The sequence below is a fragment of the Pseudopipra pipra genome, chromosome 4 (genome assembly GCF_036250125.1).
Source record: "Pseudopipra pipra isolate bDixPip1 chromosome 4, bDixPip1.hap1, whole genome shotgun sequence".
NCBI classification, from domain to species: Eukaryota; Metazoa; Chordata; class Aves; order Passeriformes; family Pipridae; genus Pseudopipra; species Pseudopipra pipra.
Window position 1 is genome coordinate 31,276,147 of NC_087552.1, and position 27,620 is coordinate 31,303,766.

Sequence of the window (27,620 nt, forward strand, 5' to 3'; positions counted from 1 at the left end):
AGACATAAGTAAAACAAGATCACATACCAGCACAACACAGCAGAACAAATTCCCCTTTTTGATGTCTCACTTAAAAGCGAAAAAATAAACCAACCAACAATTACATTCTCCACATGGTATAAAAAACCAGCAAATGCTTTCTCGTTAACCTCACATCTCCAGAACACTTCCTACCACACATTGGTTCATAAGTGTTATGTTCTCTGTGTCGCAGAGAAGCTTTACAACAGTAGATTTAAAATTTGACCTTGCAGAACAACAAGGCACTTGCTGACAAACAGCATGTGAGAGTGACAGGTTTGAAGGAAGATGATATCCCAACCTGTCTAAAGGAATCTGGCCCTGTCCCAAACAGACTCTTAGCAGGCTCCACTGGAGAAATGGAAATGGTTGCAATTATTGTTATTGATTTAGTGCCCTTAAAATGGGTCTCTGAGAATCTTATTTCAGCAACTGATTAAGCAGCAGGTTTAGCAGCAGGGTATCTGACTAACAACCTATGGAAACATAAAATTTCTTTGCCCAAATTATTTCTGGGACTAGGAAAGTAATTTTTTGTATCTGCATGACCAGAAGAAAAAATAGGTGCCTACGTAAGAATGTAAGGTGGCCTACAATATTAATGTCAGGCAGGCATTCAAACTTTCTTTCAAATTTTACATAGCCATCAACTCTAAATATTCCATGTTTCGGCTCTACAACCCTTTCCTACCATGGAAAAGTAATGTGACTACAAGCAGTAAAAAGAGCTGAGTCCAATTCAGAAAACCACTTGACCACATACACAATTAACAATTAAGTTATTTACCTGAACTACCAACTTAAAAGAGATACTGATACAGACTGTACAAATATAAACAACCTTAAATTTAGAAGTTGGGATCATAATTTGAATGGATTAAAAACAGGTTGTGGAGATTCTTTTCAGAGACTAATGTCATTCAAGATGTTGTTACTGCTCTGCCACAGGATATTTTCAGTGGAGCTTCCCCAAAATTAACTGTGTGTCCCCTAACCCATTCCAGAAAAAAATATACAAATAAATTTTATCTCACCAGTTTCCTCTAACTCACATGGTGTTGCTGGCGCTGGATAAATCAGGAATGTAGACTGGCCTACATTAAAGGTGCAAAGATACATTCCTGATTTTTCAAGGGCATTGTCGGTGCAGATTCATGTAGGTGAAGAGTGACCTTTATCTTTCTGGGACAACAGTGCTAAACAGCACCATCTATAGTGATCTATACTGACTGCAGTACTCCCCATCCAAAGCTGGTCTGCCCTCATGCTATACATGAGGTGTATAGCGTTTCACAAAGGTCAGCTGTACGCCAGGTCAGCTGCTACGCACACCTTGTGGATCTTGGAGACCAGCACGTTTTGGAAGTGAGTAGATGAAACTGCTCAGATCCCAGTGAAGTGCTGATATTCAGAAAGAGAAATTTGCTAGACTGCTGGTAACAGGTAGAAATCCAAAGCACCAATCGGCAGGACAAGATGGTTTCTCTCCTATGTGCCACAAGGACCCACAATAGGCAAGGGAAAAGTCAAACCCTGTTACACAAAAGAACAGAACACTGGGTGCACTGATTACACAAGGCACGTTGTTGGGTTAGTTGTTTTCTAACAGAAAAGATGTTCAAAAAAGCATCTTGTAAAATAACTGATTTAATCCAAATTTTGAGGCCATTATCCAGCTAATTCAGAATGTTGTTTTACCACTACTATGTAAAAGTGATGTGTGGAACAGTCCAGCAGCAAACAGTTGCATTTCACTCCAACTGTTTGTACTGACAGAATGCCAAATTACATGACTTTCTGAATAATACATTGGTTGTTGGTAGCAACAGCACCATCAAAACAGGGCATTTATATTTGCTCTTACTGGAAAACCTGGTCGATTAGGTTATGTCCCATGAAATAACTTGAAGGCTGCAAAATGGACCTTAGAGTAACCATATTCACTGCAGCAGCCCAAAAGGACTTTTAGTAACTGTAAGACTCTCTCACTAAACAGCTCAACTTTTCAAAAGGTCCAGTCCTTCACTGTGAAAAAGAGAATGTAGTACAAACCATGCAGGCAATGTGAAGTCCATAGTCTCATAGCCTTCAAGTCTGTGTCCATCTTAACTTTTTTATAATCCACACATGGGCTTCCATGTTCTCAGCTGCATGGATGTTTAACAAATGGTACCATTCCATCCAAAGTTCAGAAATCACTTTTCAGTCATCAGGACATAAGAGTCAGCTATTTGCTCAACTGAAGCAATGATTGGGTTTGAAGTGTAAAATGGTAACAAAAATATAGCTGAACTTTGTAAGGTATTTACATTTCCATTCCTATCATCTCAACACCTGGGAAATATCTAGCACATAAATTTTCTTTCTCCAGTAAGAATCCTGGAAAGAAACTAGGCTCTAAGAAATGCTTTAATTTCCTGGTGACATTCCTCATAGATTTTTAGCGAAGCCTAGCAAAAATATATTTTCTACTTTTAGTAGTGCAGGGTTTATCTACTGAAATCCATTCCAACAGAGTTCATAGCCATTCTCAAAGGTATTGCAGTTAACACGGGGTAATGGCACCAATGGGGTTTACAGATCTGTACTTACTCCTCAGACATTACTGAGATCAAGTATATGTTTTCAAGACATCTCATCTTCATGGGTTGGCATTGACCTGAAACCCCCAAGCTCTTTTAGGTGCTTCTGGTATCTTTTTTCAATATGTTAAATAACTACTTTGACACTGCAGGCACCAACTGTTTCAGGAACGTGGCTGTTCTCAGTAGCAGCTCCTGCACTCAACATTCAGTTCTCTGTCGAGGAACTGACTGTTTTAAAAATACTGATCTGTGTAAATTTATTGTGGTTCTTCTTGGAACTTCTGGCCCAAATCCACTTTTCACAGACTGCATAATTAGCCTTGCATTCCTTGATTTTTGAGTCTCAAGGGGAGTGGGCAGGAGAGGTGGCTCGGGGAAACAAGCCTGCTGCACTTCTGGCTTGGGAGCTGGAACTGTCCCAGAGAGCAACATCTGCCACTTTCAGCATTAGGGCTCACCAGAAAAAATTCTGAACTCAACAGATCTGGATTTGTTTTACATGACCTGTGATAAATGGACAGGAGGTGGTAACTTAAAAGTCTGATTCCCAGTCTATTCAGTCCCAGGTGATAAATTTACAAGAGAGAAAGCATTCAGATCACTTTTTCTGAAGAGTCCTAACATCTAGAAAAGGTTCAGCTCACAGTAGCAGGACAGCAGGCTGGACATTACTAGGTCTTCCTGCCACTGGTGAAGGAACAGAGATTGGACAGTAAGTGCGACATCATCTATACCTGTCGTGGTTTGAGACCCTCGAAAATCCAATTTCCAAGTCCAAGCCTCCCTCCCACAATTTGTTTCAGTGTGAGAGGGTTTTTCAGACATAACACAAGACTCAGTATGGGGTGAAGGGAATTATATTACAGTTATTACTTACGCAAATAAATACTATAATACATTATATACACAATTCTAACTCTCCTATGGTAAAGCAATATATTTACGTTAGATCAAATCTCCTTTCCCTCCAATAAAAGTTCAGAAGGGAAGAAGAAAAGATCCTTTCCACTTTCAGGGCAGCAGTGTCTCTCCTCTTCAAAGCAGCAGTCATAGCTGGAGTTGTTATGGCTGGAATCTCTCTCTCTCTCTCTCCATTACAACACAAGGGGGGTCTCCTCTCACCCCTCGGCCCTTCGGCTCCAACCGAAGGTCTCTCTCTCCCGTGGACTCCGATAGCAGGGACAGGCTCACCTCACCACATCATATCATGAAGTGCAGGGCATCTTTGTGAAAGTCCCTTCCTCAGGGGATTCAAGCTCCTCCTGAGTCAGAACATTTAGGGCAGCTCTCAGTTCAGTCTTCGCCCCAAGCGTTCTACCAGAGCTCCTTTGTTCTGTCTCAGCTGCCAACATGGCAGCAGCAGGGGTGGCAAGGCCACTTCCCTTGCATTCCTTCTGCCCATCCTGATCCAGCTTCAGAATGTCTCTGAGCTTCTTAGCTCCTCTCTCTGGTGCTGCTGCATTTCGGGACTCCCTAAGAGTTTGGAAGCCCACCCTTCCTTTCTAGGAGGTCTCAGGGTTTTGGGAAGGTAATTCAGTCTTACCCCCAAAACAGTCTCTGTTGAGTTTTCTCTACTCTGTTGCCAGCTCTCCCTCCTTGCAGGTCATCTCTGCGTCTCTCAGCCTGGCTATGTGCCATCTCGCTGCTTGCTCTCTCTTTTGGCTCTTGGCCATAGCTCTCTACTCAGCGCTGCCTCTGCCGCCTTCTCAAAGTCTTCTGCTGCTCACAGTGGAGAAACTCCCCCAGCCTTTGACCACGGCACCCGGTCCAGTTTTAACACTACACCGGGTCTCCCGTAGTCTTGGCTGGGGGCTGGGGGCCTTGGCCCCCAGTGGGGCTTGCTGGTCCCTCAGCTCTAACATGTGGTGTCTCAAGCCACGGCTACCTCTCTTCTATCTATGTCCTCTCCCTTCTTTTCCGGTCTGTTATAATATGTTGATTTCAAAGGAGTGAAATGTAGTTTCTGATTGGGCCCTGCACCAAGAACACCACCCCCTTGGGGGTTACCACTTTTCTAACTCCAGGGGAAAACACTTTTTACCCCACAACAATACCCCAGCCTGGAAATACTTAGCAGGTCAGATGCAGGCACCATCCATCAACAACAAATGGTTGACTTAGTAGAATTCACATTACTAACCTCAAAAAACCATGAGATTTTTATGAGCTTGCACAGAAATTCTCTTAGTTATGCAACAGAACTTGGTAACATCTCTTAGAAAAATGAAAGAAAGCTTCAGCAGATTTTCTAGCAGGACTTTTTTAAAATACAATAAATCAGCTTCCAAAGTCTGACAGCTGTCTTTTAACAGATATTTTTGAAAGATCATTTAATCGGTCTTTTTCCTTTGCAGTTTGTGCATACAATTCCAGTGTAAACTGAACTATTAGTTGAACTTTACACCTAGAGATATAAAAGGACTACAACAAGCATCATAGGGAAATACTAAATCATTGATTTAAGAGAGAAAATTGAAATAGAGCAGCCACATATTAAGCTTAAAATAGGAAAGGACTTGCAGCTAATAGAAAACAAGTGCTCAGCAAGCGCCCCAGCATGCTTATTCTGCACAAGATTTATTTTGCTTTCAAAGCAGACTTCCTGACATTAAAATAAGCTATTTAAAAAAACTTTTGGAAAGAATAGGAGTGTAGACAGGCATGTATACACTCTTCCTGAGGCATAGCTCAGCCTCCCACACCCCACCTGCTTATCTCTGCATCCAACCAGATCTCCTAGCGTACCTGCGTACATAAGCATCACTAATCCGCTTCAGTCAGAATGAGCCAGGTTAGATTACAAGTTTAAATTCTCAGCTAAGCAGATTCGTTTTGCCTGAAATAGATTAGGCAGCACTCGCACGAGCAGTTCCACAAACAGATTAGAGACGTGGACAATCTCCTTCAGGGGAATGGGGCAGGCAGCACGCAGCCATAACCTGTGGTTGGCCCAGATGAACCTGAACTGAATGTCCACTGCAGCCTTGTCACATCCACCTGGGACTTTAGTAAAAGCTCACTTCAGATTCATGGTCTGTTCTGTTTCACAGCTTCCCTATGTGGATAAGACCCATCAAAAGTCAACAAAGCATATGAACCATAGTCTTAGAAAGTGTCTGGCATCTACAACCTATCAAGTTCGAGTACAAAGTTTGAAACACAATACGCATCTCATAAATCCCAAGTACCATACAAATGATATGTAGAGATGAACTGCTACTACATCTCTTATTTAATCAGAGAACAAGTTGTAAATGCATTAAAATGTTAAATATTTTCCAAGTGACAAAATTATTTTTTTTTTATTTTTGTTTGATAAACAAATGAGGAAAAGAGTACTGGTCAACTGGAACTGCCAGAGAGATCCTATCTCACTACCCTAATTCATGGGCTTCCTGCTTCTTTGGCAATCACTTTTAGAGGTGTACATCCTGAGAAAGCTCATGAGGACAGATAATTTCAAGGGGGGGGAGGGAGGAAAGCCCGTGCATATATCCAGATGGCAAATTTATCACAGAATTTACTACTTCAGGGTGCTTTACTCCCAACCTTATTCTCAGTTTTTAAAAGTTGGTTGTTGTCATTTTTGAACTTAAGTTGTTCCAATAACCTCAGAAGTTTAACAGAATATAAGACAAGTCTGCAAATACTCTGAAAGCATAAGCAAAGGTATCACCAATCCCTTCATCAGTTGTTCAAAGAAGATGTGCCATACAAGGGCATATGTGTTCCACAACGGGAACTATAAAAAAGGGTCTTTCTAAAGGTAAATAACGCACTATATTGCATTCACATGTGCCTGCTTCTGTTCTGATACCAATTCTTGTTACTCATGTCTCCAGGAAGGTCTGAGAGACCTTGTTCTAGCATTCTTTATCTACAAGAAGAAAGTAAAGCAATCAGTTTATACACAGGGAGAGCCTGAGATGCTGACATATAGACAGGACAGCTACACTGTTCAGATAGAAGACAGAACTTAGAACACACCTGATGGAATGGAACATCATCAAGAACTTTCCCACCTTGTTGGTTTGGTTGGTTTTTTTGGTGTTTGTCTTTTGGTTTGTTTTGCTGGGTTTTTTTTTTTAGCAAATCAGGGATGCATGGGAGTGATTAGAAGGTAAGATAATTCATAAAGATGCAATAAATTTAACATAAGTGAAGAATTAGGAATCTGTAGTTACAAAATACTATTGTTCAGGAGTACATGCTGCTCTTACCAAATCCTCATCAATAAGCAGCAATGGAAAATATCACAGCTGAACACAGAAACAGTTACAGACTTTTAATACTCAGAGATGTGATAATAAAGTAGAAGAAATAAAATGCAGGTCAATCTACATCAACTAAATCTCTTCTGTTCTAGTAGTAGCAGTGCCATACACTATTTCAAGAGCCAGCCATTAACACAAACCAATCAAAAATCAAGCATGCATTCATTTGCATTTTATAAAAGACTTGTTACTCTAAGTTTACAAGATGCAATGAGAATCCAAAACAAAGAAGTTTATTTGTTTTGAAAAGCATCTGTGGCTGGTTTTGAGCATTCAGTTATTTGCTTCTGTAATGACCACAAACTCAGTGACTGTATTCTTCAATAGTAATTAAATATAGCAGGGATGGTGAAAGATGCTAACAAAATCATCTGTAAAAGCTTCACCCTATCTTTTAAAAGAAAATCCAAGGGGGCTCCAAGGGGGCAGAAAGACTGACATATCTTGCCAAGTACTAACATATCCTACAACAGGCTGTAGGAAATAATCTATTCCTGCTTGTTCACATATTACCTTTACCATTTCCACTATACAATACCCCAACTGAAATGCTCAGTGCTGCTCCGCAGCCTCATCACATTTCTGAAAGTCTATTCAAGTCCTTAGGATCTGCAGAAGTAAAACAATCACAGATCTTGTTTCTTAATATGCATGTATCACCTCCAAATTAGTTAATGGTAAGCTTCATATCCAGTACAAAAGCATGAAATCCAAATGCAGGTGCTTTCATTTGTCCTTCACAGACCAAATCTTTTCTCCGGGTACAGATTTGACAAATACCAACTAGGATCTCTCACTGTCAATAAACACATTCCTTTCCAGAAAGAATGAGCCAAGTAGCTCTTGTACAGTGGAGTCCATCATTTATATTGTCAAAAGAACAGTATTTGCTCAACACAGTTCACAAATCTCAGACCAAGAAAAGAAGGCATACATTGAGCTGGGATATATTTGCTGCTTATTAATTCACATACAACTGTTTAAGAAAATTAGAAGCAGCGACACAGGAAAGCAGGACTTGATAAGATCACAGAAAAACTGTTTTGAAAAGAAACTGGAAGGTGAAGTTAGAACCTGTATATCATAACAGAGAAGCACACATGGCAGTGTAAAACTAGAAGTGAACTAAGCATAAGGGGATAGAAAGGGAAAAATATAAAGAGTAGAATAAATTATACAATATAAGGTCTCAGACAAATTATAGATAATTCATCACTAGATATAAAGTAAACAAGATCAGATCTGTTCAGCACCTTGTAGCCAAGAAGGCACATTATTGATTTACTGTATTATGCAAGGCTTGGAGAAAGACGAGGACTCAGAGGTAAGTGTTCCAGCATATCAATTTTTATATTTAGTAACAGCTGAAACAGGCAGAAATGGACACTTTATAACATTAGTACTTGGTTGTTTATTTTATGCTTCAAGATAAATTAGCTTTGTGCACCAAGAAGAGGAACACTGTCCTAAAGGCCAAAAATTCAATTCCTTAATTTAGTAATATCTAAAGCTTCTCTAACAATAGAGATGGAATTCAAGTAGCATTGTCCTTGCAGCATATTATTGATACTGTTAGGACAAGACTTACATAAAGGAAACTAACAAGTGAGATGTTAAACCAGTCAGCCAGTGAAGTACACTAACTAGCCTAACTAAGGTCTAAAGCAGCTGAAGAGTCATGAAATATTTTCAAAAAGTGTTCATCTCTCTGAACTCCTTTTATTTGACATACTCAACACACGCTATTCAAATCTCTATATGATCCTGTAATGTACAGATTGCTAAAGCAAAACTCAAGTTTCACATCATGTGAAAGTGGCAAAAGTCTATTCGCCTTTGCATGGGACTCTTAGCCAAGTTATTTAGACCTGATATGACAGATCTACAATAGGATCCAATGAGAGTTATTGACCAAATAAATGAGCAAAATGCAATTAAAGAGTAAAAGATTACAAACAACAGTTACTCTCATTGTGACTAGTAAGGAGAAAAAAAGTTATCTTGGGACAGCAATCAATTTTATAGAATTAAAAACCAGGAAATACCAAAATAATGGCTTTTTTTATTCTGAGAAAATGCAAAGACTGTACTACAATGCTTGCATGAAAATGAAATCCAATGTGATTGATTTTGCCTGATACCAGAAGGTGTTTGACAGCCATCAATACAATCACTAAGCAAATAGACACACGTCTTCATGTATTACCAGTACTTGCCTATATTTACAGTCAGAAAGTTTTAATGTGGCAAATAGTGGACACTCATGGTTACAGGAATATCAATCCTGCCACTGTGATACTGTGATAGACAGCCTGTCAAGATACAATAACCACTGTATACTTACTCATTTAAAAAGAAGCCTAAATTTATATAGCAGTAGTACCTGCCTTGTGTTGTTTGAAAGCATTAATTGCACTCAAACAACATGAGTTGTTTTTTGCGAATAGAAGTGGCTAAATAAATGCAAAAATACCCGTGTGTCCTTACTGTTCCCTCCTCAAAAAACTATGCCAACTACTACTGCAAGTGAAGTTTGACACCATCTGTCACCCAATTACATCTTATATAATATATGTCATCAGGACATTTACCATCACATTGCACCACTTTCAAAGTGATGGCACAAGATTTCAGTAGTCAGCTACTTACATCTTCCTACTCATGGAACCAGTCACAAATATCTGTAAAGCTACCTGTACTAATATAAAACTTTTTCAGATTATGGCTAAAGTAAATTGGTAACTCTTAGACAGCCCATGAACGGCCATCACTTTTTTATTTCTCAGCTATTCCATGAGCAGGTACTTGTAGTATGCACTATTTTCCATAGCTCCTACACTTAGAATTTTAATTCTGAGAGTCAAAGGTCAACTACACACATTGGAATAGCATCCATTTCATTGAGTAGGTGGAGATCTAGCACACATACAAAGTTTTAAAAGTGTGGTTCCCAAATAAGCAAACAAGACAGGTCATTAAGAGTCTGTTCCTCAAGTTAAAAGAATCTGATGCCACCGGCTTTTAGCACTTCTGCAACTCACTATTCCACAACCAGCCACTCTGTGTACTAGTTTTGATGCAACAAATAAGGTACAAGATTTGGCTTGCTGTGTGTAGAGAAATCATACTTACTGCCATAAAATGAGCTAGTATCTTTAATACATCAATACACATTTTGTGTATTTGCTCTCTCAGAACAGGTTTTTAGGGCTGGGGTTTTTTCGGTGCTGGTGAGGGCGTTGTTTTATTTGGGGATTTTTTTAGATGCCATTGGATCACAAAGGATAAGAAACAGTCCAAAACTCAAGTAATTTTTGCTACCTTTGCAGGGTCACCAAGTCAATGTAACAGCTCAGAACCACTAAATGTAGTTTCCAAAAAAACTCACTATACTTCTTTGCCTACATTTTTCCACAGATTGAAGGCTGCTATTTTTACCTTACTTACAAAAGTAAAGATCCACAAGGAACCTGAAAGTGGAGTACTATCAAGGTGGGAGTGGGAGGGAATAATGTAAACATACTTGCAATACAGAATAGTGAAAAGATTCGTGTTATATGTTGTATAAAACAGGTTTGAGGAAGACTTTGACACTGAAGCATAAAAATTCATTATGTTCTTCATAAAGAAAGATAGCTCTTCTGTTTGTCCATAGTGGAAGCTATGGTCATCAAATGGCCAGAAACTTCTCAACCTGAAAATATTACTCCGCTTTTCTAATAAAGAAACAACTTGGGAAGTGGTACTTTTTTGTCTCTTCAGGATAACAATTATCCTTATGTGCAGGTTTATTATTTCCTCTCAGAATTCTTGACAAAATAAATTACAGCAAAATACATGTTACCTACTCATTCTTCTGAATAGGTGCCAAATGTGCAAAACGTTAACCAATATATACATAAAAAATTAACCTATGTATAAGCATCAATGTGCCCATCTGTTCATAAGAAATTCTTAAACAAGAAGTTTAAAAGGCAGTACGTATGTACATATAAGCAAGATAAAAAATCTTGGTTACAAAAATAAAACAAAGAACATTTCAGACCAATAAAACTTGCAAAACTTAATCAGTTTCTAACTGCCAGTTGCTGCTTTCTTGAGCTCCCAAACAAAAGTTTACACCAAATAAACTGCAAGTAAATATATAGACACATAGAGATATCTAAAATAAACAGACAAATAAATAAAATTGAGCCTCAAACATGCATAAGCAGCCAACAGAATCTACCCATATTACTCACTTGAATTAGGTTAAGTGGCTTGCCAGTTCATATTTTGTTTCAAATTCAGCTGGCTCATCACACTAATTCTGATGCTCTGCACTAACTTAGCAATATGATTTGCACATCTTAAGATCTGGAATTGCTCATGTTATGCAAGGTATTTTTCTCAGAAGAAAAAATAATCAGTGACCAATCTTCCATTAGTAAATTACCACTCAAGATTAGGAGTTGTTATACCTTTAAGAGAAATACAGAACTCCTTTTTCAGCTCCTGTACTTATCCTTCAGTCCGCATTGTCTAGCTGTTTCCTTTCTTCCTCCATTTATACCACTTAACCAAAACCTGCTCAAGGAAAATATTTCATTGTCACTACAGATATTGTGAGAAATAGCTGTAGCTGTGGGTGGAAAGCAGATGGAAAATGCGTTGGTATACATTAGTTACGACATGTTCAGGAAGTCTCTTCTACTTCTCCATCCTGAATTGAGTATGGGTATAGGCATTTAGAGGAAGGAAAGGTGTAATCTGCATCCTCTGGGGAGGCTGGGGGCAGGGAGAAAGTACAAACTGACTATTACTGGCAGCTTTGCATCTGGGAGGCAGCACAGTGGGGAAGTGGAAAGCAAACAATGGAAGTGACCAGGCAAGCAGATGGAGCCAAAAAGCTTGGGGGAAAAAAAATAATCAAGTGACAGCTGCATAAGTTGGCACACAGTTCCCAATGGCTGGCAAAGATGCTACACACAAACTTGTGAAGATGTGGCACAAAAGAAACTGAAGCAATAAGGTATAAGAGGCTACAAAGACCATTTTGTTAAACATGTTAAAAAGACAGGAAATGGTTCTGATTTTTATCCCACCTCTAAATGAGAGATTTTAGGCAAGTCACTATCTTCCTTGTGCCTTATTTCTGCAGCTATATGAAGTGGGAATCACCTTTTTAAGGCACCTAAATACCCCTAAAAGTGTTTTGCCACCTTGCAGTCACTTGAGACTTTTCTCTGTGCTTTTCCCATGAAGGAAATACTATGTGGAGAAAATGTGACCCAGTGGGAAAACTGCTGAATACAGTCTGAGGAGACTTGAGTTTCCATGTTCAGGTTTGCCAGGGGCCTGAAGAGGGACCTTCAGCCTCCTCACTTTCAGAGTCTGAAAGTGTCTGCCCATTTATAAATACAGGTTTATTACATTTATTTCCCTGAAAAAGCACATTGAAAAAGTGAAAGGTAAATAAAGGATCAAAAACATCACTGTCTTGTCAGCCCAACTTCTTCTTTCACGTGCACTACAGTAGAGTCTCACATACCAATTTTTGCCCTCAGGGTCTATCAACATACCACAGAATGCAAACACATGCATTTGGTGAAGTATTTTCCCACCCATTATTCTTTGGAGGTTTCCAGAGTATATTTTATTATACATATTTTCTAGGTTGCTGAATGCTATGATATGTATGTACACTTCATAGTTAACTCTTATCTTAGCAACAACCAGGTGAAAGAGTGATTCTGTCAGAGGCCTGCACAGACTTCAAAGTCGGCTATGCTGAACTTAACTGTGATATCAAGTTTCCCCGAAATCCAGACTTGTATCTGAAGCAATGTAGCATAGCTGTGCTTAGAATTCTGACAACTCTGACTCTTCAAATTTCAAATCTCTTCCTTCCTGTTTTCATCTGTTCTACCCATTGACAGTTGCCTGTGCTGGTTATATGTTTCTTTTTCCTCTAGCATTTTCCCATCCCAGTAGGGCCTGATGACCAGATTAACATCTGTTCCCAAACCACAAACAAAACAAAAAAATTAAAACATCATAAGGTCTGTATGTCAGGGCTCAGTTAGATGAAAAACGAAGAAACACACACATGCATGTTATCAGGGTGAAATCTGATGAGGGAGAGTTAAACCAGTATTTCTTTCTCCTCAATACAGCATTCTAAGATGACAGGACAGAATAACAGAAGGATATCAGCTCTAAGGGAAAGATGTATTTTAGTCCTGCTGTTTCTGTATACTTGTCAAATTTTCAAGGGAGATGTAGAAATAACACAGGGAGCAGATTCTGGTACTCAGGCATCTCATCCCCAAACTCAGGGCAAAGTGCACTTCCACAAAGGTTGGAAAATCATATTCCTTCTGCCTTTCTTTTCCCCTCATTTTTGATTACACAGTGGCCTATACACCACAACAAAGCTGGAAGATGCCACCATACAAACAATTTCTCAGCACTCTTCTAGGAAAGGGAAAGATGAGCATTTACACCCTTGCAGGAACAGGCAGGAACTGGACCCGGCCTTGAGTGCTCTACCCATTACCCTTTCACACAAAGGGTAGGAACTCTCACCCATCACTACCCTAGCCTTACAGAAAAAACAAGTCCTGTTCATTTAGGCTCCCATCACTAGGGAATAGCTCTGTGCTCTGGACTGTGAGCCAACATAGAACAGCCTCAGTCTGTAATATTAGAAACATCCTTTTACAGTAGCAGCTTTATATTTCTAAAATAAGGAGAAAAAACCACTCTGCACAGGTTACTTTCTCATGGGGGATCAAATATTTGGTAAATATACAAACAAAACACCAGTGAAAACAATCATCCTTCATTCTTTTTAATTCCCCCTACTCAGAGCAACTGTAGGCTTGGAAGAAAGGAAAGGAGGACGTGGGAGGAACCAAGACAGAGGCAGGCAGGTTCAAGAACTACTGTAGATCACTTAGAGATACCCAAAGAAATAGAGCATTGAATTCTGCTGCTTTTTAGATGCTGAATGACAGTATCTCAAGTAAGAAAAAAAGCCTCAAAAAATTTTTAAAACAGTACTTGCAAATACATATAAAGAATCTGTGTGTAAAAGAGAAGGTTATAACCTTTCATTAAGTCAGATTCATCTGAACAGTTTTTAATACAGTGAACTCTTACTGACTCATCCTGGAGGCTAAGATCTTGCTATGATTTTCCTCAAAGCAATTTTTTATTGTCAGCACTAAGTCGCTGATAAAAATGAGAGATTTCATATGTAAGTGCTGACACAACCCTAAGCACAGAGTTCTGCTCAGCATACTGGCATAGCTATAATTAAAAAGACAGCCTACATCAAGTAAAAAGCTTCGCCGCAAACCTTTTTAGTGGATCAATACAATATCATCAGTGACATCTCAAAAGGGAGGATAAAGGAAAAAAGAGGCTTCTTATGGAATTAAGAAAATTATATGTATTAATAAAAATATTTATGTTTTGAACTCTGTGAACAACAAGTTCTTAAAGTGACAATCTGATTCTAATATTAAATACATAGAGCATAACATACCAATATCTGAAATGTTTGTTTCTGTGTTTGTCTTGGACTACAGCAGAACAGCAAAGATACTTAAGGTAACAGATAAAATGGTACTAAAACTGGAATAAAAACAGTACTGAGGAAACAATTGTTTGAAACCTTCAAAACAGAAGCTTCAACAAAACATACAAGAAAAAAGTATTTGCAATTACTTTACTAAAACAATGAACAGACTATAGCATTCAGTTTAAGGATTAAAGATATTTTAAGGTAACTGAAAGAACTACGAGAACAGTTCATACTCCAAGAGCTTTATTCTTGGCATGTCCCTGAACACCATCCCCCACGGTCGAGTGTCAACAATTCTAAGTCAGGGCACAGGGGCCCAAAAAGTAAAGTCTGGTACTTAGCAGAACAAATATTCATAGAAACAGCAGGAACATTAAGCTACCAGTAGTTAAGGAGTTTCTTGGAGTGCCTTTCAAACCAGCCAGGCCAAGCACACATATTCAATTTTGCACCAGTGATATTACTGCTCAAGAATCTGAAGATCTCTATTGCTGTGATGACATTTCCCTCTCCATGGTTCATTGGTTTCTTGTGTAATTTAATGAGTAAAAGGCAACCTTGGAGAAGGAAGGAACAGGGCCGAGAGTTATTAAGATTTTATATAAAAAGTTGGTTTGATTAAAATTGACAATATTTAATTCAAACCCCGGAATCTCATAGTCTTTAATACTATTTAACCAGATTGTGCGTGCTGTAATACTTGTAATAACATTCCTAAGAAAGTGACTGTACTCAAATCAAGACTTGCAATGTCAGCCTGTTGGGATGAAGGAAAACTCCACCATTCTGGTAAGCCATCTCAATCACGGCTTTTGGGAAATCTCATTTATTTCTGAAATGGATATTTTATTTCTAAATTCAGCTTTGAGCAAGAGGACATTGAAATGGTTTTGCTGCCTCTTACATTGCTGATCTTCTGATAGCGACAATATTGACGCCAGTAATAGCATTTTACCACAAAATGTTAGTGTTTACTGGGTTGTCATCATTTTTTCTGTTTTGCAAACAGCAGGAAAGAAATTATGTGCTGCTCTTTTTTTTTAAAAAAAAGAAAAATACCACTTCAGCTTGACAAAGGAAAACCAAAATACTAAGATAGAATCTTTAAAGAGTTAACATGACAATGCAACAAATGCCAGATTAGGGCTTTGTTGACAGAACAGTCTGCACCAAGAGAATGCAGAGTAGATTTAGCTCTAAATACTCCTAAGAGTTGAACCTCAGTCTTGGGGTTACCGCATGGGTGCAATCCTGTGCTGTGCTATGCAGATGGTTGGACTAGATAATCATAATGTTTCTTCTAACCTTAGACATCTATTTGTCCTTTCTTCCCTGGCTCAGTTCCTTGGCATAGTCTGTTGTGTCCCACACACATGTGGAAGGCTTCCTCCCTCTCAGTTCTACATCCTCAACTACCTCTTCATTCAAACACCACCAAGGAAGGTTCTCTGCCCAATTATTCAGAAGTCTGTTACTATCTAAACTTATTCCTTTGGGTATTCACATTTTACCCTCTCCACCCTGCTGATTACAACAGGGCTTCTTTTCTGAATGTGTACCATCACGCAGCTCCAGTCTCTCCCCTGGTAAGTCTTCAAGACTCTTTCATTGTTAAGCTGCTGGCATAGAGAACAGCCCACCTATGCTGAGAAGAACCAGCTTAAACAAAAAAACTCCACGCCATAAATCATCATTCATTCACAAAAATCATAGGCCATCATACTTTATAATTCAGCAAAGTCTCTCTTCAAGGATTTTATAATGACACTAACCTCTTAACACAGAAAGTGGACATATGATGGCACAACCAAATAAGTGCAAAAAATACAAAACTGTTCGCCTAGCTGAAATGCTTTATGACACATTCCTTGGTTTTGTTGTGCCATAAACGAAATATGGGAAGTAGGTATCTCCACAAGAAACAGAAGTTAGGAACTTTTAGTCTTCAGTATCTGTACAATACAACATTTAAAAATGAAATGCTATTTACAAGAATTAACTTTAAATTTAGTAAAAGTCTTGACCTAAAAAGACATAACTGTTCTTTTTTATTAGATGCATTTAGATTCATATTTTCTTTTCATTCTCCCAAAAGAATGTTTTGATTTTTATTTTTTGAGATTTTTTAAACATTATTCTTAGCAGAGCTTAATTTAGCCACATGGGAGCTCCCAGGTTACCTTTAGACACATTAGAACTGCTATCTAAAATGTTGAATTATGATAACAAATTATATTTCTTAGAGAATTAAGCCTGACATTCAGATCTTGTAATAAATTTCTAACGATACCAATTTTGAGGGCAGCAGGAAACAAACAAGAAAACACAAATCCCAACTAATACACTTGAGCGTGTGTATAAATGCCCATACACTGCATGATATCTGCAAAAGCAAAGCCAAATCTGTGATTAGCAGCTGTGCAAGATTCATACATACACAGATAATACAAAAAGTGGCTTACAGTAAGGTTTTCCACCTTCCAGTAAAACACCTGCCTCTTTCTAGCTCCTTATAACTAACTGCTTCTCTCCTTAGTGTTCCATCTTTAGCTTTGTCAAGTCTTCCTTCAACTTCATGCAGTTGAACTCTTTTTTTTTTTTTTAATATATATTTCTTCTCCACTACTAGTACTTTTCCAGTTTGACACAATGGCTGTACATGTAAGAATACAGTCACATAAACTCTTATAAAATAAGCACGTCTGACAAATTTTGAGGTACAAAATATGCCATACACCCATTTTTATGGTCCCGTTATTTTATTCTGGATTTAATTCAAGTTAAGTTTAGGTGACACCTTAAAATGATCTGCAATTGCCAATGACCTAGTATTTGTTCCTACTGAAATCACCTGGAGTGGGAGGGGGAAAGCCATTAATCAATCTGGTCAATTCCTTATTAAGTAATCAGATACAGAAGCCCTCAACTGATCTGGAAGGTCAGGGAGAGTGAGAAAACCAGTTTAGACAATCATTGTCTTTTGTCTTTAGCTACAGAGGCATTCACAAATAGCAGCACGCTCACTGCAATCTACCAGTTTCACTCCACAGTTCTACCTTGGAAGCAGACTGCTCATTGCCAATATCCCAACACTGTTACACGAGTTAAGATCACTTAGAAATAACTTGCTCAACCCAGCTATGTTGCTCCCACAGTCCACACTCGTTTTCTGTTCTTGGCCCCTCTCTCCCCAGTTCAAAGGGACACATTTTGGCACAAACACTGAGCACCCCAGGTAACAGCCTGACCCCCGGAACTGCTCCCCTGCTCAGCCACACCAGCTGGGGAGACTGAGCTGCTTTTAGTTTCAGTGGAGACTGGTGATGCCATTATAAATATATTTTCTACTGATGATGCCATTACAATACATGTATTCCATGTCCAACTCTTTATCAAGTGCTACCCATATCGCTGTAATGCTAAGTCAGAAGAGAATCAAGGTCTATGCTCCACTTCCAAAATACAGAGAAAATATGAGAACTTCTCAAAAAAAGACTGAAAAAACACTGAAATATTTCAAAAGTGTTACAGAGTGATTTTTTCACTACATTTTCGCAAAGAGATCAGTAAACAGAAGTATGGGGTTTCTCCTATCTACTATCACATTTCAGCAAAATCAAATTAAACTAGATTGGTTAAAAACTAAAGTCCTTCCAGGAAATATAATTTTGCCAGTATTTCTCTGGGAAACACCTCTAAGAGTTCTGTTAAAACAGGGAAAAACTATACTTGCAGCATCGATTTTTATAAAATTAATAGAATTCTCTCACACTTTTTTTTTAATAAAGGCATTTAATTTGTTGGAATATTTGTTTTGGTGACACTTTGGGAGACATTTTAAACATAGAACATTTTAAGTCTACAAAATCATCTCACTAAATGGCGTGCTCAGTTAAACCAATTTTGGCAAGTATTGAGACCTATTTACCAAGGTTAATTTTCAACAGTGAATGTACCATTTAAGATAAAGCCAGTTTCTTTGTAATTTTAATATACAATTTTACTACAATGATTATCTTGATGTTTCACGCACTCAAAGTTTCATTCTCATGACAATTTCTTGAAAAAACAAATCCTATTCAGGGCTATTGCAGTGGCTACCGCTACAAATATCTTCTGGCTGAATAATAAGACAGAAACACTCGCTTTAAATCTGGCAAAGTGCTGGCTTTTGTTATTTAGAGCACCAGGAGGTGCCATGACCTAAAATAACATGCTGCTGTATGTAAGGAATAGCTGTCCCATCCACCCCGGATGCAACTGTGGGACAGGAGGGGCTGCAGAGAGTGGCCAAGGGCAGGAGCACCTTGGACCATGTCACCCAAGGGTCACCAGCATGTGCTAGAGGCAATTTAATGAGTCTCCAGTTGAACTTTCAGACTGCTAAGTCCAATTTCAACAATTCTAATACTACTATTCGATTATTTCTATTACTCCTTCTGCTCCACTAGCACAACAGTACTCCAGCAGCACATATTTACAGTGTTCATTGCCATTTCAGTAACAGATCACTCTCAGCAAAAAAAGCTCTTTTCACTTCCCTGCCCTAGCTAGTTTCACACAGTTGTATGTTTTGAAGTGCAGTTTTGCACACAAAACACTATTTTACAGAAGCAACTGATTTTCTGCTTTCTCTGAAAAATGCAGTTCTTTCCAACTATTTTTGTCACTGATTAACAAATACTTTCCTTTTGAATTTCAGAACTTAATTCACTAGTTCTTTACCATTGTGTTTATTATTCAAAACACAGCAGATCAAATACTTTTATGATGTTAAAAACATTATGGTGGCAAAATATCCATATATAAACCAACCTTGAGAAAACTGTATAAAAATAAAAAGAAAGTAAAAGCAAACTATTTAAGCTTATTTTTTCTCATCAACTTCTTTAAATGGAAGTGATTATTAATTATTCTCTCAAGCTAATAGTTGTGTTTCCTATTGCCTCTTAGGCAATTTAAAGTAAATAGCTGAAACACTGCAAGATTGTTGCCTCCACACACATCTTTTAAAAGTCAAATCACTGAACTCAACAATCACTAAGTAAATCCTGCAACCAGAGCTCAGTGAAGTGCTACCCCCTATCACCACCAACACCTTTGAACACTATTCCTCTTCAGGTTCAAAAACCATGCTTGGGCTCATTCTGATACTCCAACACAATGACCAGTTCTTTCAGACTGAAAAAACGTATTGTACACTGGAGAAATAGGAATTTGGGGTTTTTTTCACATATACAAGTTCCTGAGATAGAAACCTATTTCTGCAAAAGAACTCATGCTTATTTTGCAATGTAAAAAAAACCCACAAAAACAAACCCAAAGCAAACAGCTGAGACAAATCTGAATGTCAAGCAATACAATACAGGAACCAGCATGGAAATAGTAGTATATTCTCCTTATTAGGAAAAAGGTGTAATAAATTGTATGAGTGAGAATCAATTTTCTTTTAGTTACCTTCACTGAGTCTAAATGGAAAACAAAATTAAAATCTATTGGTTTAAATCAAATGTTTCTTGCTCACTGATTTTTATCAAGTGAGAATTGGCTGAAAGAGTTTTTTAGTTTTGTTTAATTATATTCAGGTTCTACAATTTCAAATCCAGCCACCTTGATTTACTTCAGGCCACTGAAATCACTGTATATACAATCACTTGAGGAATTGTTACGTGTCTGATCTTAGCTATTAGTTATTCAGTCTCCTATTGTACACAGCATACTGATGTCCTCAAGCCAAAGTGAGTGTCATCCTCTAAACTTCAGCCTACTGAAGTTATGTTTTGACTGTTCTTACTTCGAGGTCCATGTGAGACTTTTCTACTTCCTGAAGCAATACTATCCCCATCAGCTTTCACTCCAAAATAGGCACAACAACGAAAAGCCATTTTTAATATACGGAGGGGGGGGGGATTGTGTACAAGTTTTCATTATTATATGATATGGCACATAACAGTGAACTCAAAAGAGCATGTTTATTCTTGCACAATAATGGATAAAGACTTTAGACTTTTTTGAAAGTGAAAAGAACTAGATATAAATTATATTCAATTAACCTGAAGATGAATGGTGTATTACATATCTTAAAAACTTTTCAAGTTTAACAACATGTTTCATCAGCTTAAGACAGTTTGGTCCAAAAAGTAGACCCAATCAAGCCCCCCAATTTCACTCCCTGGATCACAGCTCCTAACGATTTTTTCTACAGTAAAATCCATATTCTGATATGGAATTTTTTTTGTTTAATGTAATTTGGTTTGTTTTCTAATTGGGGCCAGATTTCTATTTCCAAAGCATAACACATTAGCAGAAAAAAAAAAAAAAAAAAAAACAACATTTAATAGCAGTCCAGAAAGAACTGTTCTGTTCTCTCCCCTAGGCACAAACTTGGACTGTGTTTAGCATGGACCAACTCAGGAAATGCATAAAGCACATATGTTAATGTATTCTAAGTGGATATCAGGAAAGGGGATAGGCTGACAAATGAGACGTTACATCTTTGAGCATCTAGCAGTTTCAGAGCAACTGGAGGCTGCAATCAAAATATCCATTAGAGTGCTCCACGTTTCAGAACAAGCAAGCAAGTGGTTGTCAGTGCATCCAGTAAATCACCTGATCCTATTACAAAATCAATTACTGCAGCACATTTCTATTGCTACACAACCTGATAATGGCAAAATGATATTGGATAGCTACTGCAAGGTCAAGAAAACTACTAAAAAGATACAAAATTTGTCTTTTTATCATGTAAATCCAAATTATACAGCATCCTTTTAATGGTACAGTTAAAATTAAAATTATAATTACCTTCTTTGGCTGATTGAGACATTCAATGGATAGTCTCTGCAACTGCTCTGATGTATGACTGCAAGATAGAAGATTGGAGCAGCAGGTCGAACAGCCCAGCCTCTTCATTAAAGAAGAAATAATGCTGCAGCCACAGCCACACATTGACTTGCTCATCAGACGAGTTTATTCTTAAAGAAATTAGGACCAGTACCGTCCCATAAACACTCAAAATTGGCCAGCTGCCTCATTCTGCAGCTCCCTGGCTGAAAATAAGACTGCTAAACAGAAAGGGAAGGAAAAAAAATGTTTCTCAAAAAAAAAGTCAGCCAGTCTCATCAGCAAGTAATACCTCATATTTAAAAAATGGGTACATTTCTCCCTCTACTCGTCTGTGCAAAGTAAGCTGCTTCGAAATGACAGCTGTCTAACAGAGGAGTAAATTCAGGGATGGCAATCTCTCCAAACTGCTTGCTGACTTCTTCCCTGGCTCTTGTCACTTCCAGTCTGTTTTGCCCTCCCCAGCAGCGTAGCCTATCCAGGCTGGGCCCCGTCCAGAGGAGGCTGTGCCAGCAGCCAACAGCTGAGTGCTCCACCCAGCACAGCCCCACGCGCTCGCCCACAGCACCTCCACAGTGGCCACTGCACAGAGCAGGTGACTGCACACCTTGGGAGCTGCCACCTTCTGTAACACCTCTGCTTGAAAAGGACCTTCCAATTACACAGGGGAATGATGAAGGCTTGTCTGACTGCTACACTCCCAGACTGACTACTTTCAGCATCTGGGAAAGGGGGGAAAAAAACAAAGTCTTCCTGAAAAGTTAGAATGCATGAGAAAAATGCTACCCAAGTCTACCAAATCCTAAAATAAGAATGGCTGCTACAAAGCTATGTGAGTGAGAACAACATCAGGAAAAGCCAACACAAATTTAAACCCAGGAAGAAACACGCACAAAAGGCTTTGTAGTATAATGTCCAAAGGTACCACAACCAAATCTCAAAACAAGTTAGAGGCAGATCGTGTAAGAAGCTTTAATAAAATCTTCGAGGAGCCCTTTGCTTTGAGAAAAACAAAAAAGGCAAAACTAATTCAAACGAGCAGTCAGACATAAACAGGTCCCCTAACCTTTAAAAAGATGTATACTCTTCTCAAAATACAACATTGTATACCCACCCCCTCACACCCCCTCAATTTAACATACATAAGGAACTCACTGCTGGAAACATTTTCTTGTTTGCAAGAGATAATGATGCAGTAACTATATACTTTTGCCTTTCCATAGGAAAAAAAAAAGCAAGTAATATTGTGAAAAGCTCATTTTAATTGGTTTAAGATGGTATGGTATGCAATACTATTTCTGTAAGTAGAAGGTCTCACATTAACACAACTGCTTAACCTGATTACGGGATAATCTGACTTGAAATAATTGTCACTTACATTTATAGAGCTATCAGTGCTTGTTCAATAGCATCCTTTTTAGCAAAAGGTTAAGAAAAAATGCAAGTGATGTGAAAGCAGCTGAAATTAATATAATCACAAAAAAACCTCCTTTTCACAACGCATTGAAAGCTTCATTTCTCTCCGGCTCTCTCCCCTCCCCTTTACTCTCTCTCTCTCTCTTTCCCCCTCCCTTTCCTTGGTTTAAAGCTGAACTGAGCCTCTCCCTTCACCTTGCTCTGCCCTTTTGATATTTATGTTCCTATTAAATCAATTTCCAGTAGTATCCATATACAAGCATGCACAACAAATTGAATGGTAAAAAAAAAAACAACAAACCCTTCCGTAGATAAAGACTACAGATGCAAACAAGCAAAATAATGCAGTAACCTTTTACTCGCCTGCTGGAGGTACTGTCTGCTGCATGGAATTTTAAATCCTCATCTGCAGATGCAATTGAGCTGGTATTGCCAAGGACTTTGCTCTTCCCGTGCTAATTCTACACAGCTATTCATCGAAAGAGCACACTATATAGAATGTTTAAAGTAATATCAGGTGGAATTACTTAAATGTCTCAAAAGGAACCAACTTCCAAAAAAAGCAGCTATAGCTCTGACCAGCCACATTTCAGAGATATGTCAGGCACATTAGTGAAGAAAGTCTTATTGCTGATGCATGCTTGCCAGCAATGTGCAGGATGTGGAAGCAGAGAGCTAATGAAAAAAATTAATACACAGATTTAAAGTGCAAGGATCATGCTCCAATGCTCAACATTTCAAATGTCCTGCATACCACAAAAATCTCTTTACAGAAGCATCCATTGTTTATAGAGCTAAGAAAATGTTGTTAAAAGTAACCCCCATGTCCCCCTACTTCAAATCCTGGCCTCTCAGTAGACTACAGATCAACTCTTATACAAGTGTTCTTACTGTACCTGTATTTCTAATACATAAACTAGCCTTTTCCTTTGGCAGCACGTAGCTAAGAATTACCCAGATATATTTCTTAACAAGAAACAGACTACAGGAAAGCATCAATATTTGGAATAATGGTTTGAAGTCTAATAGGGTTAGGAAGTACAAGGGTACTTCACTAGAATTTGTATTACTCTTGGTGGAGATGAAGCGCCAGCAGTGCAGCCTGCTATTTATTATTTATGAATTCTTCCCCTCCTCATGTCAGTTTCCTTAATGTACTATTGATCTCTGTGCATGCAGATAGAGCCAGTGACTGACAGCCACGGCCTCATAGAGTAAGGTTCGGCAACATAAAATAATATTTGTAAGAATATCGAGGTAATTTTAATGCAGGGGGGAGAAGGGTTTCCTATCTATGGACAGCAGAACTGAAGTCCTATTCATAGTGACACAGTTGATAGAGAAGAACAAATGTTTTTTCCCCCCACCAAAAGCATCCTGTAGTGTCATTTAAAACACAAAGACAGATTTCCTTAAATTTTACATTGGAGTTACCACTATCTTTGGTTTAATTTTCTTGTGTGTTATCAACAAAACTTTCAATACATCTTTACTCCCTATAACATGTTTCACCTGAATTTAAAGTTGCTTGCTATGAATCTCTTTTGTTACATCCCTGTTCCTAACTAAAGCATTGAATGTATAATGTTCTCCATTATACTCATTGACAGGACAGAGTCATGAAGACAACATCCTCAAAACTATGGTTACCTTCCAGAATACCAGATATTTTTATTATATGAGCTCTCATGACTTCCACAAACTCAGCGAAATCCAAACAAAAACGAAGCAGGGTTGTTAATGGTTTTGAAGAAACATTTATCATACTAACAAAGCTTTCTTGCAATAGTCTTCATCTCAAGCCACAGACTGTTTCTATTAAAAAAAAAAAATCCAAAGGGACATGATTTCATGCTAAGCTAAGGCCATGCTCTCCTGTATGCAAAATCTCAATAGGCAAGCAGCCAGACATGCTCTTAGGCCTTGATGGAATATCACTTGGACACAAAGAGTGGAAGAGACAGAATTCTACGAAAAGTGTAAGTACAAACTAAAAAAAAGAAAGTGCAGAATAGATATACATAGAATAGATATACATATAGAAACAATATATAAATTATGAAACATAGTTACTGAACAAATAAACAAATACAACTATGAACCAGGGAAAGCCTTCCCAAAAAAGATTCTTGCTAAATCTTTATAGCATGTTATAGTAATACACAATTAGGACAAAATCACTATACTATATACAAGTAATTGGAAAGTTTAAATGTCTAAACTTATTGCAAGGTTCTAAACATACAACACGCCTGATAATACAGTAAGATACTCAAATAGAAAAAAGCCTACGAGTTTATTTGTTACAGATTTAGACGACAGCAAGGGAATGCAAGAGAAGCTACAACTCTAAAGGGTTTAGAAGGAGGGAAGACACTTTTCACAACAGCTGAACAATTTTTAAGGCAACTATCCAAGCGACAGTGGGAAACACCAGAGACCTTGGGGCTTGCCACATGACACGGCCAGCTCCCCTGTTCTGTCTGCAGCCAGTTCTGCTGCCTTGGAAAATAAATCCAACATGAAGAGCAACCACCTCTTCAGTAGCTGGTCAAGAAAAGGGCCGCCTGGTATACTTCCTTGCAAATGAATGGATCTCCTCAAACTTAATGCTCAAATCATTGCTAAAAAAACCCACCTGTTTTCAATACATACCTAACTTTTAATACAGTCAGAATATTTGTTTCTGCATGGCAAAAAAGTAGCACAAGATCAGAATGTAGGCTTATTGAAATTATTTTTCAAGTGAAGATTATAGCAATCTGAATGAAATTTTACAAATCTCATTAAAATAATAAAAGAACTCATAGTGCTATAAACTGAACCTAAGCTATGTATTTCTTCATAACCCAAAAGCTGCTTTATTGGTTCATATACACCAGTACAATAGGTAAAAGACATCTTCTAATTGAAGGTTTGCTCCTGGTAATAAAAACTTTGAAACCCTCCATTGGGAGAACCAGAAAATTGCTTTAAAAAGTTCATCATCTGCTGCGCTCTCAAGATTGCAACTCAAAGATGTGAAAATGGCCTTTGGCATTTTCATCCTCATGTCAGATAGTAAAACAAAACAAATTTTAACAAATGCCATCACAACAGACAAGTACACTGCCCCTGCAACAGACAGATTTCAAAGCAGTTATAGGAAGGATATAAGAAAGCATGTCCAATTTCACCCAAGATGCAATGTGACAGAAGTGGTGGGTTTTGGCTTCATCAGCTTTTCTCAAGGTCCCTTCCTTCTGTTTGGGATGGGAAGAGATGAATGGGTAATCAAACTCAGGCTCATTCTTTCCCCTCCTCCACAAGAAGAATCATGAAAAAAAAATAAAAGGGTTGAAAAAGAGGAAGACAAGTCTTTTTGATCCAAAACTGAGAAATTTGTACAACCTTACGCAGGACAAAGACTGGCTGCACCTTCTAAGGCCCTCATCTCACACCTGACCCCCCTTGTTGATGACAAGTTTTTCTAATTTGGAAAACAAAACATACAAACAGCACCTCTCTCCAAAAAACCAAATGGGGGTACTCTTCCGAGCTTTGCCCATAGAGATAAAGGAAAAAACACATTCCTAGTATTTGTAATACCAGGAAATATTTTCTTGAACTCTTTCAGACGTCAGTGAACTTGCCCATTTTTCCCTGTGCAGCACAGCACTGGTATGTAACTCAAACCCTAGCTTCCAAGAGCATAGAAGCACTGTAATGCTGGGAGCTTTGGAGCTTGTGTTTCACTCACCTGCTCCAAGGTAAGAGTCCACACTACTGCCATTCTAATTTCTTAACACATACTGTGGGAAACACATCCAACTAACTGAACTGACAAACACCTCAGGATTGGTACCTAATCATCATTAGCCATCCAAATTAGAACCTCCCTTTGACCTCCCTACACTACACTGACTTCTCATTAACTCCTGTGTTCGTACTTTCAGTATTTATCTTGCATGCTGTCCCCATATACCTGGATTTTTTCTCTGCTGGAGAGAAAGAAGGCAACAGGATACCAACTCATTCGCTATAATTTTTTTAAGAACCACTCCATCACTTCCCAGACTTGAGATATGTTATTCATTACACCTGAGGGAGACCTCCATACCAACTGCATTTTTTGCCTCAATCTTGCTACAGTATTCCCAGTTTAAACATCATTTGATATTTATTGCTAGTTGATGCAGCAAGGAAGAATTGGTTTCTCTATATGATAAAAGTGTTCTTAACATTTATTCCAACAGACTGAAAAAAAAAACCATGCTAAAAGGGTGGGAGGGAAATTAACATATCTTTTATAGTCAAGGTAGTTTACACTCTAAATATATCACTCCATTCCACAAGAGCTATGGAAAATTGTAGTAAAACTTTTGAGAATCTCCTGTATCTGCTCTTACCCAAGGGCCATGTGTAGGCTTGTCTCTCTACTCCCCTAGCCTCTCTGCAGTACCCCTAACAAAGTCTTTCTCACTCCATGTATTCTGATGTCCTGTGTTTATTGCAGGCAAGCAAGGAAACAAGCAAGAGACAAAACCAAACCAAAACAAACCCCACAACATCACCAGCATTTCTTTGACTGTGGCTGAGTGAGTCCTCCAGCCCCTGGTGTTGCCTCCCTAGCTACTTTCCCTATATTTCACTCCCCAGAGGCATCATATTTAGCTCTTCATCTGGGCTGACTACCTAAGTAAAAAATCACACCCCTTTAACAATTCCCAGCACCTTCTAAAACAGAAGAAAGTACTTTCTACTATCTTCCAGCTACATGAGACAATAAAATGTTTAGCTCACACAGTGAGTGCAGTCTAATGAGGGCAATCAGTGTGGGGCTTGTGAGGATGTCTCCTGAGAGAGCAGGAGATGATCTAGTGGCAGATTTTTGGATGTCTTTTCTAGTGGGCTTAAGAACAACAGAATTCA

The 27,620-nt window shown here is 38.4% G+C and overlaps 1 protein-coding gene across 2 annotated transcripts in view; it reads right to left on the reverse strand.

Annotated features, from left to right (window-relative positions):
• Window positions 1-27,620, reverse strand: part of FBXW7 (F-box and WD repeat domain containing 7) — a 179,241-nt gene that overhangs the window by 112,233 nt on the left and 39,388 nt on the right. The window contains exon 1 of one of the 2 annotated variants that reach the window (XM_064652241.1): window positions 21,255-21,754. The exons of the other annotated variant lie outside the window; for it this stretch is intronic. Within the exon in view, the coding sequence (XP_064508311.1) occupies window positions 21,255-21,410 (156 nt within the window). The 5' untranslated portion in view covers window positions 21,411-21,754. Of the gene's footprint in view, window positions 1-21,254; window positions 21,755-27,620 lie in introns of those variants that run through there. 2 annotated transcript variants of the gene reach the window in all.